Here is a 14132-nt window from a genome sequence, read left to right as displayed (position 1 = left end):
AAATAATTGTGAAAACATACTTGACCTCTTAGTAACAAATAATCATGATCAAACAGGGAACATTATGATGGTTACATAGATTAGTCACCACAAGGCTGTTGTTGCAAGACGAATACCATAACATACAAATCCTTCAAAAATAAACATAAAATATATCTGTTTAAAAAAACAACTAAAAATCTGCTTGATGTGTGCCTAAGAGGCAGTATCCATTCCTTCCAACCTGACTACGCAATGGTAGACCACAAATGGTATAAATTTATAGAAATAGTATTGGCAGTTGATATATATAAATGAATGAGAGATGGTACAGATACCTCATGGTACACAAAACAGGTCAGAACACTGCTGAAGCAATGAAATAAGCAGGCCAAATTTAAAAGAACAAAAAATTCCCAAGATTGGCAAAGTGTTACAGATGTTTTAAATTTAGTGTAATCTTCAAGCCAAGATTCTTTTAATAGTTCCCACAATAACACTTTGGCTTGAAACCTAGTAGAAAATGCAAAGACATTCTCATTCAATGTTAAGTACACCAGCAGTAAGATGCAATCAATACCTCCACTGTGCAATAGGAATGGTAATGTTATTGATGACAGAGCCACTCAAGCAGGTTTGTTAAACACAGTTTTCCAAAGTGCATTCACCAAAAAAGACAAAGTAAATATTCCAGAATTCAAGTAAAGAACAGCCACCAACATGAGTAATGTAGAAGCAGATATCCTCAGTATTTCATAGCAGCCAAATCACTTAATAAAGTCAAGTCTACCTTTCCAGATACTGTACAAATTAGGTTCTTTTCAGAATATGCAGATACAATAGCCCCATACTTAGCAATCACAAACAACTGCTTGCTCATTGAAAAATCTATTCCTAAACACTGGAAAGTTGTACAGGTCACACCAATACTCAAGAAATGAAGTATGAGCAATCTGCTGAAATACAGACCCATATCACTAACCTTGGTTTGCAGTGGGATTTTGGAAAATATTCTTTGAACATCAGGAATTACCTTGAACAAAATGATTTATTGACCAATAGCCAACAAGGCTTCATAAAATATTGTTCTTGTGAAACACTAATAGCTCTTCATTCTTCTGAATATATTGGTGCTGTAAGGAAGGTACAAATAATGTGGATTATTTTGAGGTGTGCAGCTGGTGATTGCAGGCTGTGGCGCACCAGGTATCATTTCCAGGATGAATAATTTAAAATGAAAGAAACTACCTCCATTTCCAGAAGATAGACTGTAGAAACTTTTACACAAATACACATAGCTGTTTGACACATACACAACATGGCAACCCAGAATCATAGATGGGAAGACAGACAGTTGTAGAGTGAAAAATCTGATATCAGCTGAAAGAAACATATGAATGTAGATATATGTTCATTTTTCCTTTCATACATCTCTCTTTTTGCCACGTACATGTTTATATTGCATCTTCAGTTCACATAGCATTCTGATACTTATTAAATGCTTCATGGCTCAATCAAAATAACATCTATTACATGGAGTAATGAGTGCCATTGACAGGGAATGCCAATCTGATTCCACAGTTTTAAATTTCCAGAAGGCTTTTAACACTTTTCTTCACAAGCATCTTCTATTCTAATTGTGTGCGTATGGTGTATCATCTCACTTGTGCAACTGGATTCATGGTTTGTTGTTAGAAAGGCCACAGATCATAGCAACTGACAGAAACTCATCAAGTAAAACAGAAAGAATTATGATGTTCTTCCAAGAAGTGTTATAGGCCCTCTGGTGTTTCTGAACTATATGAATGATTTAGGAGACAATCCAAGCAGTCCTCTTACATTTTTTGCATATGGTGCTGTCATCAGATGATCAAAACCCATTACAAAATGATTTAGACTAGATATCCGCAAACAATGACAATTGACTTTAAATATTGAAAAGTGTGAAATCATCCACATGAGTACTAAAAGGAATCCACTACATTTTGGCTACATGATAAATTCATCTAAATATTTAGGGATTATAATTATGAATACCTTAAACTGGTACTATCACATAGATAATGTCGAAGGGACAGCAAACCAGAGACTGTGATTTATTGGTAGTTGTTGTTGTGGTCTTCAGTCCTAAGACTGGTTTGATGCAGCTATCCATGACACTCTATCCTATGCAAGCTTCTTCATCTCCCAGTACCTACTGCAACCTACATCCTTCTGAATCTGCTTAGTGTATTCCTCTCTTGGTCTCCCTATACGATTTTTACCCTCCACACTGCCCTCCAATACTAAATTGGTGATCTCTTGATGCCTCAGAACATGTCCTACCAACCGATCCCTTCTTCTAGTCAAGTTGTGCCACAAACTTCTCTTCTCCCCAATCCTATTCAATACTTCCTCATTAGTTATGTCATCTACCCACCTAATCTTCAGCATTATTCTGTAACACCATATTTCAAAAGCTTCTATTCTCTTCTTGTCCAAACTATTTATCGTCCATGTTTCACTTCCATACATGGCTACACTCCATACAAATACTTTCAGAAAAGACTTCCTGACACTTAAATCTATACTCAATGTTAACAAATTTCTCTCCTTCAGAAACGCTTTCCTTGCCATTGCCAGTCTACATTTTATACCCTCTCTACTTCAACCATCATCAGTTATTTTGCTCCCCAAATAGCGAAACTCCGTTACTACTTTAAGTGTCTCATTTTACTAATCTAATTCCCTCAGCATCCCCTGACTTAATTCAACTACATTCCATTATCATTATTGGTAGAACACTTAGAAAATGCAACAGGTCTGCTAAAGAGACTGCCTACACTACACTTGTCTGTCCTCTTCCAGAGTGTTGGTGTATGGTGTGAGATACACTTTGACAGAGGACATAAAAAAAATTCAAAGGAAGGCAGCTCATTTTGTATTGTTGTGAAATACTGGAGAGAGTGCCATTGATATGGTGTGTGAATTGGGGTGGCAATCATCAAAACAATGGTGTTTTTTGTTGTAGCAGAATCTTCACATGAAATTTCAATCACCAACTGTCTTCTCCAAATGTGAAAATATTTTGTTGGTGCCCATCTACATAAAGAAAAATGATCATCATAATAAAATAAGAAAAATCAGAGCTTGGACAGAAAAATTTAATGTTCATTTTTCCCAAAAGCTATTTCAGAGTGGTACAGCCATTTGAAGGTGGCTCGACAGACCCTCTGCCAGGCACTTAATTGTGAATTCAGATTCAGGGTATTCATGTAGACATAGATGTAGATGTAGAAGTTACTGAAAGGTTACATATTTGCTGCAACAGAAATGCAATTCAAGTTCTTGGAATAGATTCAGAACAGACTTGAATACATCTGAGCACTTTTTATCACATTCATTCTAATAGAAGACACGTGCAATAAAAATCATAATATGTATCATTGTTAAGAGGTATTTCATACAGCAGCTTGGAATTGGACTGCAATACTCAAAGAAATCAAAATTCTACCATGTCCCATAGAATAGCTACACAGTCAGCAAAAAAAGAGAATTTAAACAAAATATTCATGAATAGTGAGCGAAATGAGTTTGCCACAGTTATCCAATTAAACTGATGTATTACTATATATGTCATTTGATTATGTCATGATTATGTCAATCAGTTGTGCATTTCATTTGCTGCTAGGGACATGACATGTTTTGACACATTACAACCACTGGACATGACATGTTATGCACAGCTCCAGTATTTCACTGCCTTTTATTTTGTGGATTAAATGGTATCTGCACAGATCTGCACTTTCAAGATGCACATTCTAAGAAACTATAGTCAAGCTGTCATAAGAGAATCCTGATAGGTATAGTTATCTAGCCACGCCAGCTTCATGTGCCTACCTCAACCAATCACATGCCGTGATTTTGTAAATGTCACTATTTTTAATGTCTCAGCACTGATGCAGCTATACAGATGACTGTTGTTTTTGCCCACAGCTGTTAGTACTATGTAGGTGACCAGTTACAATTTCAAAGTAAGTATAGGTCTAGTTTTTCTACAAATTTTTATCCAGAATTTTTCACTAATATTATTGTATTTTAAAATAAATAATGAAGTGATGTTTTGAAGTTCTTATTTGGTTGGCACTATAAGAAAACAGATATATAATAGATATGTGCAACATTTACTAAATATCCACATCTCTTCTGCAATTTATAAATTAGTTGTATACAAGAAATGCATTAAGAAGTGTGATGATTTTGCACTTGGCACATATAGCCAAAGTAATTACAGCCTGTTTATACACAAACAGTTTATAAGGGAACTGTACATACTTTTGTCTTTTACAGCACTTCATTTGTTTTCGTATTCCTTTACATTAGCAGTTAATAAAATATTAATATATAGTAATTTCAGATATACACAGCAATAAAAAACAATCTGATTGATAAGCTAAATTAAACTGAATGATACAAATAAAAGAAGAAAAGTAATACAAATTGTATCCTTGTGTGTCACTCCACTGCTCTTTGACCCTGGAAAAGATAGGACAATGGAGTTATAAAAAATGACAACAAATGCATATATACTCCATTTGACAAAGATCAATCTATAGATGCTATAATATTTTAACATAACATACTTGTTTTATCTAATGGATCACTTGCTCCACATTGGCGGTATGATAGCTGTGTTTTCCTTTTTGAACTTGGTACATAACCAGGAATGTAAAGACTAGGTGCAGCGAGTCTTCCAGTGCCCAAAAGCCTGCTGAAATCCTGCTCTAATTGATTTGCAATTGGACCTGAAAATTTGTATACAATAAGTCACGTATTTTTTTTCTTTTTGTTACAGAATAAATATACTATGTTTCATACTACCACTAAATGAGAAATGTAAAGGGCTAATGACTGAAATTATCAAATGCAAGGCTCTTCATTTCATAATTTATTTTCTTGTTGGCTTGAAAACTGTGATTTCAGTGGCCTTATAAATTTTTTCATAACATGTGTATTCATCAGATATCCTGAAGCTGAAACTGATATTTACTCTCCCTAGTGGCAGCATCCTCTTTCTGTTTTTGTATATTGCCTCAGCTGGTTACTCTCTAGCATTCCTGTGGTCTTCAACCAAAAATTTGCGGTGTATCTTATTCTTTGCCACATTCTTATGGAAGCTACAAAAAATTATATTTGCCCTGATGATTAGGGCTTACTGTGTCATTGACAATGAGGGCATTACAGACAGACAACAAGCTCAGGTTATTTTTTTAAGGATGAAGAAGGAAATCAGCTGTGACCTTTCAAAGGAAATATTCCAGTATTTTCAGGGATCAATTTAAGGAAATCTTGGAAAATCTAAATCTAGATGATCAGTTATGGGTTTGAACCATCATTCTCCAGAGTGTGAGTCCAGTGCACCAACCATTATGCCATTCCCAATTGATGACTGATGAAAGGAAAGTCTTTCAATCTGACAGTAAGACTGGGAATCACTATACAAGGAGGAGTCCAACAAATGTAAACAGCATAAAATTGGACAAACAAGAATGAGGAAGGAATGTACCTATGTTCTGATGGGTCTGTCTTGATCATTTGTAATAATAGGATACAATACTTACAACACTGCTTCAAAATCATATTTAAATGATTAACATTGCAAGATCACAGGCTAATGTTAGTGCAAGATAAGCCACTGAAAATATGGAATGCTGGTACATTAATAACTTGTGTAACCACCAGAATGTTGAATGCAAGCATGCAAACTTGCATGCATTATGTCTTGCAGGTGCTGAAAGTCAGTTTGTGGGATGAAGGTCCATGCCTGTTCCACTTGATTGGTCAAAACAGGGTCAGATAATAATGTTAGTGGATGATACTGGGATTGTCATCTGATAACGTCCCTTATGTCTCCCATATGGAGATGCCAAGGCAACATTTTGACACTCTGTAGAGCATGTTGGGTTACAACGGCGGTATGTGGTGGAGTGTTATCCTGTCGGAAAACACTCCCTGCAATGCTGTTCATGTATGGCATCACCACAGGTCATGTCACCAGACTGACATACTAATTTGCATTCAGGATGTGTGGGATAACAAGAGTACTCCTGCTGTCATATGAAATTGCACCTTAGATCATAACTCCAGGTGTAGGTCCAGTGAGCCTAGCACACAGACAGATTAGTTGTAGAACCTAAAGTGGCCTCCTTCTAAACATCACAAGGCCCTCAATGGTACCAAGGCACAACCACCTTTCACCAGAAAACACAACAGACCTCCACCTAGCCCTCCAATGAGTTATTGCTTAACACCACTGAAGCTGCAAATGACAGTGGTTTTGGGTCAATGGAATGCATGCTACAGGGCACCTGGCTTTGAGCTGTCCTTGAAGTAAATGACTTGTAACAGTTCATTGTGTCACTGTGATGCCAGCTGCTGCTCAAATTCCTGCTGTAGAAACAGTATGATGTGCCAGAGCTATACACCAAACATGATAGTCTTTCCTGTTGGTATTGTCATGTGACAATCCAGAGACCGGTCCTTTTGCGACCAATCATTTTCATGGTACCTGTTGCCAGTAATCATGTACACTCTGTCTGCAATATTACAGAAAGAATATCCAGTTTGTTGTAGCCCTATTATATGACCTCTCTTGAATAACATCCACTGGCCATGTCCAATCTCGAAGGGAAATAATGCTCACGACTGTTACAACACATATTTAAAGCAAATCTGATTTTCATCCTCATAGTGCTACTACTAGTGCAACTGTTATGTGACTGGCATGAAATTTGAATAGACATCATCTTTCAGATGTAAAAGCATGCCTATCAACTTTCATTTATGTCACACAACTCATCCTTGGTGTTGCAATTATTTCTTCCTTCAGTGTATACTAACTCTGCCCTAAATTTATTTCTCCACAGAAAAGAAAATACTGTTACTTCAATGGTCTACCCATGACTTTAATTTACTGAGAAGGTGGTCACATATTTGTATGACAATAAAATTTGATGTTACTAAAGTCCTGAGAAGGAAAGTCTCACTCAGTCTACACAGTAATATTTTAATTAAATTAAATTTATTTAGTTATGTATTCAGTAGATGATTTATAAGATCAAGAGTAATGTAAGAGAATACTCTGACATTTAAACAGCCATATGACGAAGACGGCGACACGCAATACAGGTAATACATTGAGCAGACAATAGCCACATGAAACAAGGGACTGAGTTGTTCCATTTCCATCTTTACATATCAGGTACACTCTCTGCAGATTCTTCTGAGTGGGGTGACAATAGTACCTGGTCATGAGCAGAATCAATGAAGCTGAAAATGTCTGCATGCCAAAAAGCAAAATTCGATCACACTGCATGCCAAAAAGCAAAATTCGATCACTTGCACAAAAATCCAAAAGATACAGACAGCTGTACAGTAATTAATAATTAATCTCACTAACAAACACCTAAACAAAGAAACATAAGGGTTTTTGCCAAAGGGCTAAACTTTAAATCTACTCAAAAAATCCTACCAATAGCAGGTTACACCAACTCCATGGAGCATACTGTAGCTTCTCTCGGAAGAAGCAGATGAGGTCTGCCATGAAACCTATACAGCACTTTCCAAGGGCCAATGTTAAGCTCCAACATGTCCAAGAGAGGATGAGTAGCACTGAGAAATCTGTGTGGGTACAAGGAAACTGTAGTTTTACCAGCTGGCAAGGGTATTGTTACTGATCTAATGTTAAATGTGGACTACAATAAGAAGACTTTCAATTTTTTGAATGACAATGGTTACAAATAGATGGATGTCAATCCTATGAATAAAATCAAGAGGAAGATGATGAAACTTCTCACTGAGGTTTTTAATACATGAGTAGCAATGTCACCTCAAGCATATGGACTTCTTAAGGTACACAAGAAAGAAATTCTTCTTAACACCCATAAGAGTACTATTGGCACACCTACATAGCAACTGGCAATGTACCTGAAACTCATTCTCCAAGATTATGTGGAAAAGTGCAACCACCACATTCCCAACTCTGCTGACTTTGTACATCACCTCAGTCAACTGTGGCTACAGGATATAGATGTTATAATCAGTTTTGATGTAATCTCCTTCTTTATGAGAGCTCCACTTTCTGATTCATTGGAACTTATCACAGAAAAGTTCAACAATTGTTCATAGAATTTTTAGGCACATTCTGACATCAACTTATTTCCTGTTTTAGAGAAAGTATTATGAACAATCCTATGGTGTGGGAATGGGTAGTCTAATATCGCCTGTCATGGTGAACCTATACATGGAACATTTCAAGCCATTCGATCCAAAGTCGAAACACGACAACAAATCTGTGGTTTGGCCACATGGTGCAGAAAAGCTTCAAGAGTTCCTGGAACATGTAAATTTTGTCCATTGCAATATAAAATTTGTGATGGAATTTTAAAAATAAAGCTAACTACATTTTCTCAAATTTCACTTCATTCGTCCTTGCTAAAATGTGTGATAGGATAACAGCCAATATTTATATAAGCAGCATTAATAAATCAACATCTGTATTTTCCTATCTGATTTATTCCAGAGGCAACTGGTTTCTGCATTCTATTGTGCCATCATCAGGAAATACATCACATGAAAGTGGTTCAAATGGCTCTGAGCACTATGGGACTTAACATCTGTGGTCGTCAGTCCCCTAGAACTTAGAACTACTTGAACCTAACTAACCTAAGGACATCACACACACCATGCCTGAGGCAGGATTCAAACCTGCGACCGTAGCGGTCATGCGGTTCCAGACTGAAGCGCCTAGAACTGCACGGCCACACTGGCCAGCACAGCAAATGAGGTTGCATAAAATTACAGGTAATAAACTTCATACAAATTACACATTATCATTATTCAAAATTACTTTAGGGACCTATAACTAAATCTGGCATAGTAAAATTTAAAAGTAGTATTACACCACCATTGAAGTATGTGTAGGTTCAAAACATATTACTTATTAAAAGAAATAAAATATTTACATAATTTCATGTAAGTCAAGGATAAATGAAAAGAGGCAGAATATGTAGTATGTAGGAAACAAAGCTCCATGTCAAATGCAATGTGTGCCATCAAAGCACAGATAATTCTAACTGAATTCAAACTCTATACAAGCAAAAGAACATAACAGTATGTTAACACCCAGTCAATAAAACCAAAGGCACAAAAATGAATAATGTGGCTTCTCTGTTGTGTCAGAATTTGCTTAAGTGTACATGTAGATTGCTATGTCATGAGGATTGTGTGCTAAGCCAACAATACTTCAGGTGGGTGTATGGTATGTTTGAAAATTAAAAGTGACCTCAGTCTCTTTATAATAAGATGTTAGATATCTCGTGGTCCATACAAGGTTTTCTTCAGTAATTTATGTGTTAAAGTGGGCTAATAAACTTATTTCACATCTGTTTATCACACAATGACTTACACTAAAGTTAATATTTCCATGTCAACTGTGGAATATACATTGGTTGCAGTATAATGCCATAGCATCAAAGGTTTTGTACCATTTGGCAATCTTCATCTTATTTTTATGTACCGTGACATATTCATTATGCATGGTTCTTATGTCTGTGCATTCATGGTTATGTAGCGAAAATTGCATGGTAACGTAATCTCTGTCTTCACATTTCTTACTGTGGAAGTGGCTATAAATGTGTTCCTTTTTATTTATGTATTATGCTTTCCAGAATAGGGATTTGTTTCCTCTTGGAGATAATGCATGTGCTTTATACACACTATTTTGGCTACATGTATGCCATGGTTTGTGACTATGTACAGGTGTCATGTACAGAGTCCTTTCACTTCATAAAATATTCTGGATATTTCTACTGTTTTTAGTGTTTCTGACTGGGGAATTTTTGCCCTGTACTACATCTTCCTGCTACTTTGTGATGTTAAGCAGTGTTGCAGATTGTTCAATTTCTATGTTGTATCATACACATAAGCAAATGTTGATGGAACTAAGAAGCCATGTCATTTGGTTTTCTTGACCGGGCATTAACACACCATTATGTTCTTTTGGTCATTATTGTTTCAATCCGATCCTTTGCTTTGACAACGCACATCACATTCAACATGGAGCTTTGTCTGCTACATACTGCATATTCTGTATATTTCCATTTAGCAATCACTTACATGGAATTATGTAGCTATGGCCTTCTAATGGTTGCTCATGAAGGTTTAGTTTCTGTGATTCACTGCTTCTACTGGTCCAGAGTTTAGGAAGATAGTTTTATTTTATTCATATATTATTTCTTTATTTCTTTTAATAAGTAATTTATTTAGAACCTAAACATATTTCTATGGTGGTGTAATACAATTTTTAAATTCTGCTATGCCAAATTGTTATATTTAGTTATAGGTTCCTTACTGTAATTTTGTTTGGTGATAATGTATAATTTATACAAAGTTGGTTCACCCAATTTTATGTGACCTCACTTGTTGTATTGTTGTTATGTTGCTCATAGGCCTGATGATGGCATAATTGAATGACAAAATGGGATTGATCTGGAATAAATCTCTCTCTCTTTTCTCAGTGATCACAGGCCCTGTAGACCATGCGCTGCATCAATGATCTGCTTCCACCGCCTTCTATCTCTTGCAGCCTCTCCCCCCCCCCCCCCCCCCCCAGAAATTCCTAATCCTGCAATGTCCTTCTCTATGTCATTTTTTCACCTTGTACAAGGTCGGCCCAATGGTCTTTTTGCCTGGAGAGTTCCTTCAAATGCTTTCTGGATGATTCTGTTGTTTTCCATTCTGGCCACATGTCCAGCCCATTGCAGTCTCCTACTTTTTAATTTCTGGATGATAATGGGTTGCTTCATTAACTGACAAATTTCAGTGTTCTTTCGAATTCTCCACACACTATTCTCCAACATAAGCACCAGATTTTTCTCATTACTTTTCTTTCAAAAACTTTCAGTTTTCCTCTTTCATCCTTTATAAGCGTCCAGCTTTCAGAACCATACAGTACTACGGGGCAGATAATAGTGTTGCATATCTTCGTCTTTGTGGTGATTGACAAAGCTTTACTTTTGAGTGGGTTGTTTAGTGAGTACAGACATCTTGACCCTGAGGTTATTCTTTCATTAATATTCATTGTTATGATACTTCTTACTGTTGAAACGTGATCCAAGGTATTTAAACTGGAGAACTTTTCTGAATTTAGAATGTTGGGCAATTTCAAAGTAAGGATTTGGGTGTATGACTCAACCTGTTTCCATATATTCGGTTTTCTTGGTTAATCAAAAGCCCGATTTTGCTGGCACTTTGCCTGAGAGATCTATGTCTTTCAGTTCTTCTTCAGTTTCAGTCAGCAACACTATATTATCTGCATAAGCCAGGAGTTTTACTTGACTGTGTTCAAATTGGAGACCATTATATAGATGTAAATTACTTTCCCACACCACTCTCTCTAATGCAAGGTTGAAGAGGACACATGAAAGAGTATCTCCCTCTCATAAGCCTGTTTTAATTGGAAAGGTGGGGGATATGGATCCTCTGAACTTCCCTGCTGCCTGGGAGCCATCCATGCACAGTTGTATCATCCTAATGATTTTACTGAGTATACTAAAGTCTTGTAATGTGTTGTAGAGGCTACTTCAGTGGATGCTGTCATAGGCTTGCTGGAAGTCAATGAAGAGACAGTGGATGTTTTTGTTACATTCCCAGTATTTCTCAAAGATCTGTCATATAGTAAACAAATTATCAGTTATGGAATGGTTTGTTCAATGGAGTGAATCACTTTCTGTTCTCTAATACTACATTCGTCATTGTTAATGCTGTCACTCTCAGACATTGCATAATTGAAGGTTATATGTGGATCAGTGCAATTTAACATTTCTGAGAAATACTCTATCCACCCTTCCAGAATACCCTCCAGCTGCATTAGCATATTTTGACTTTTATCTTTTATTAATAGGTTTATACTTTGATAACCTCACTTACTTGTCTTTGTATACTGAAACAACTTCTTTGAGTTTCCATTCCTACTTTCCACTTCTATAGATTCTAGTTCCAGTTAGATATTTACTTTTCTCTATTTGTAGAACTCTTGCTGTTTCTCTTCTAACCGCATTGAACGTCTCCCCCTGTCCTCAATCTCCTTATTATGTAGCCACAGCATCCTGGTTTCTTTCCTTCTTTCTACTGCTATCTGACACTTTTCGTTGAACCATTTCTGTTTCTTCATTTTCTTTATCTTGACCAGTGTTTTTTCTGCTGCATCTGTTACTACAGTCTTTATTCTTTCCCAAGCCTTCTTGACACTATTTTCCTCCCCCTCAGCTTCTTGCAATGCTGTAAATCGGTTATTTATTTCAATCACATGGGCTTCTTTAGTAGATAGTTCTTTCAGTTGTTCGATGTCTAAATTAGGTTTAGGTGTGGCTTTTGGTTGTTATTTCCAAATCATCTTGATTTTCATCTTTCTTACCACTAGGAAATGATCTGAGCCAATTTCAGCTCCTCTGTATGTCCTGAAATGTATTATAAATGAAGTGAAACATTGATTTGTCATAACATGGTCAATCTGATTTACTGTTTTGCCATCTGGAGAGCACCATGTACCTTTGTGTATATCTTTGTGAGGGAACATCGTCGAGCAAATTCTCATATTCTTTGACACTGCAAAGTTGATCATTTTTAATCCATTTTCGTTTTTGGTTGAGTGCTTGCTATATTTTCCTACTGTGGGGATGAGCATATCCTCTTTACCTATTTTTCTATTAAAGTCCCCTAAGATAATTCTCATATTTTTTGTTGGAATACTTTCGACTACTCTCTCTAATTCGTAATAGTACTCATCTTTCTCATCCTCAGTTGAATCTTTAGTTGGTGCATGAATGTTATATCATACCACTGGTGTTTGATTGTTATGTAAGACATTTTTTGTTAATGGGATGGAATTCCTTAACCCAATTAACAATCCTGTTCTTAACAGCAAAACCAGTACCAAATTCATGATATTTTTCATCTCCCTCCTAAAAAATGACACAATTGTCCTCCGTGTGTATCCCTTCTCAAAGCCACCCAACTTCCTGTAGAGCTACAATATCTGTCTCGTATGTTTTTAGTTCAGATATCAGCCACTGCTGCAGCTGGTTTATTAAGACTACGAACATTCCATGTCCCAAATGTGAAGCAGTGTTTCTTGTTTCTACCTCGTGACTTCCTGTTCCCTAGCCTATGTCCGTTTCCTTTGAATCCATTATCCTTGGCAAGTCATTGACGTGAGCCAGTAGGTATAGAATCCCCTGGCCATGTTACGAGTGCTGCGTAGGTTAAGCTTGGTGATGAGGCTGTCACCTCACAGCTTCCAAGCTTGCTGAGTAATATTTTGGATTACCATTTCCTAGGCAGGTTGCCTTTGCCAAGCTCCGGGCTCTGCCTGCCCAGTAGAGATGCCTTCCGCCTCTTCTACCATTGGAATGCTATAAAAAACATTCTCTTCCAGCATCCAAGCCGTTGACTTCCTCTTCACTGGAATAAATCATAGGTGAAAATACAGCTCTTGGTTTATATTATTGGTTATCCCATATCACAATGTGTCAGTTAAAAGAAGTATGGATGGATCCTTTGGAAACAGTGTACATAGAAAACCTACACACACTGACCTCTAGCCCCACACTTTCAACCATCACCATCCTTCAAAAAGAAATTCGATGCTAAAGACTCTGGTCCCCAGAGCTTGAACACTTGCAGACACAGATAGTCTCACTAAAAAATTACATCTGTGAATAGTGTTCCAGATCATCAAACTGAACAGGCAATGCACTCAAAATCAAGGGTGCCTGAGATAGATGTTGAGACTGAGACCAAGGAAAAGTAGCCAAAAATCACTTACCTGTCTCATGCTGGCCCAATATCCAGAAAAATTGGCAGACTCCTATGGTAACATGGCATCCAGTGTATTTGGCTTCCCTCAACTAAGATAATATTAAAGATGATCTACATCTCTGAAAGCTAAGTACATAAAATATTCCACGCAAATGTGGCATGTCTTAAGTGGCTCAGACTATTAGAAAAGTTGAGGAGAGATGCAAGGAACATCAGCAACACACCAGACTCAACCAACCAAGCAAATCAGCTAGCAGTGATTCAAATATAATCATGAAATGAAATACAATTGCACC

At 36.8% G+C, this 14132-nt stretch overlaps 1 protein-coding gene across 1 annotated transcript in view; it reads right to left on the bottom strand.

The window, feature by feature from the left end:
* Positions 1–4074: 4074 nt before the first annotated feature.
* The window catches only part of LOC126356110 (uncharacterized), a 221942-nt gene continuing 211884 nt past the window's right edge, over positions 4075–14132 (bottom strand). Inside the window, exons 18-19 of the mRNA XM_050006811.1 lie at positions 4602–4763; positions 4075–4494 (exon numbers count right to left, since the gene is read on the bottom strand). Of these exons, the coding sequence (XP_049862768.1) occupies positions 4412–4494; positions 4602–4763 (245 nt within the window). The 3' untranslated portion in view covers positions 4075–4411. The remainder of the gene's footprint in view (positions 4495–4601; positions 4764–14132) is intronic.

The sequence above is a fragment of the Schistocerca gregaria genome, chromosome 3, assembly GCF_023897955.1.
Source record: "Schistocerca gregaria isolate iqSchGreg1 chromosome 3, iqSchGreg1.2, whole genome shotgun sequence".
Classification (NCBI taxonomy): Eukaryota; Metazoa; Arthropoda; class Insecta; order Orthoptera; family Acrididae; genus Schistocerca; species Schistocerca gregaria.
This window is presented reverse-complemented; position numbering and strand designations above follow the sequence as displayed.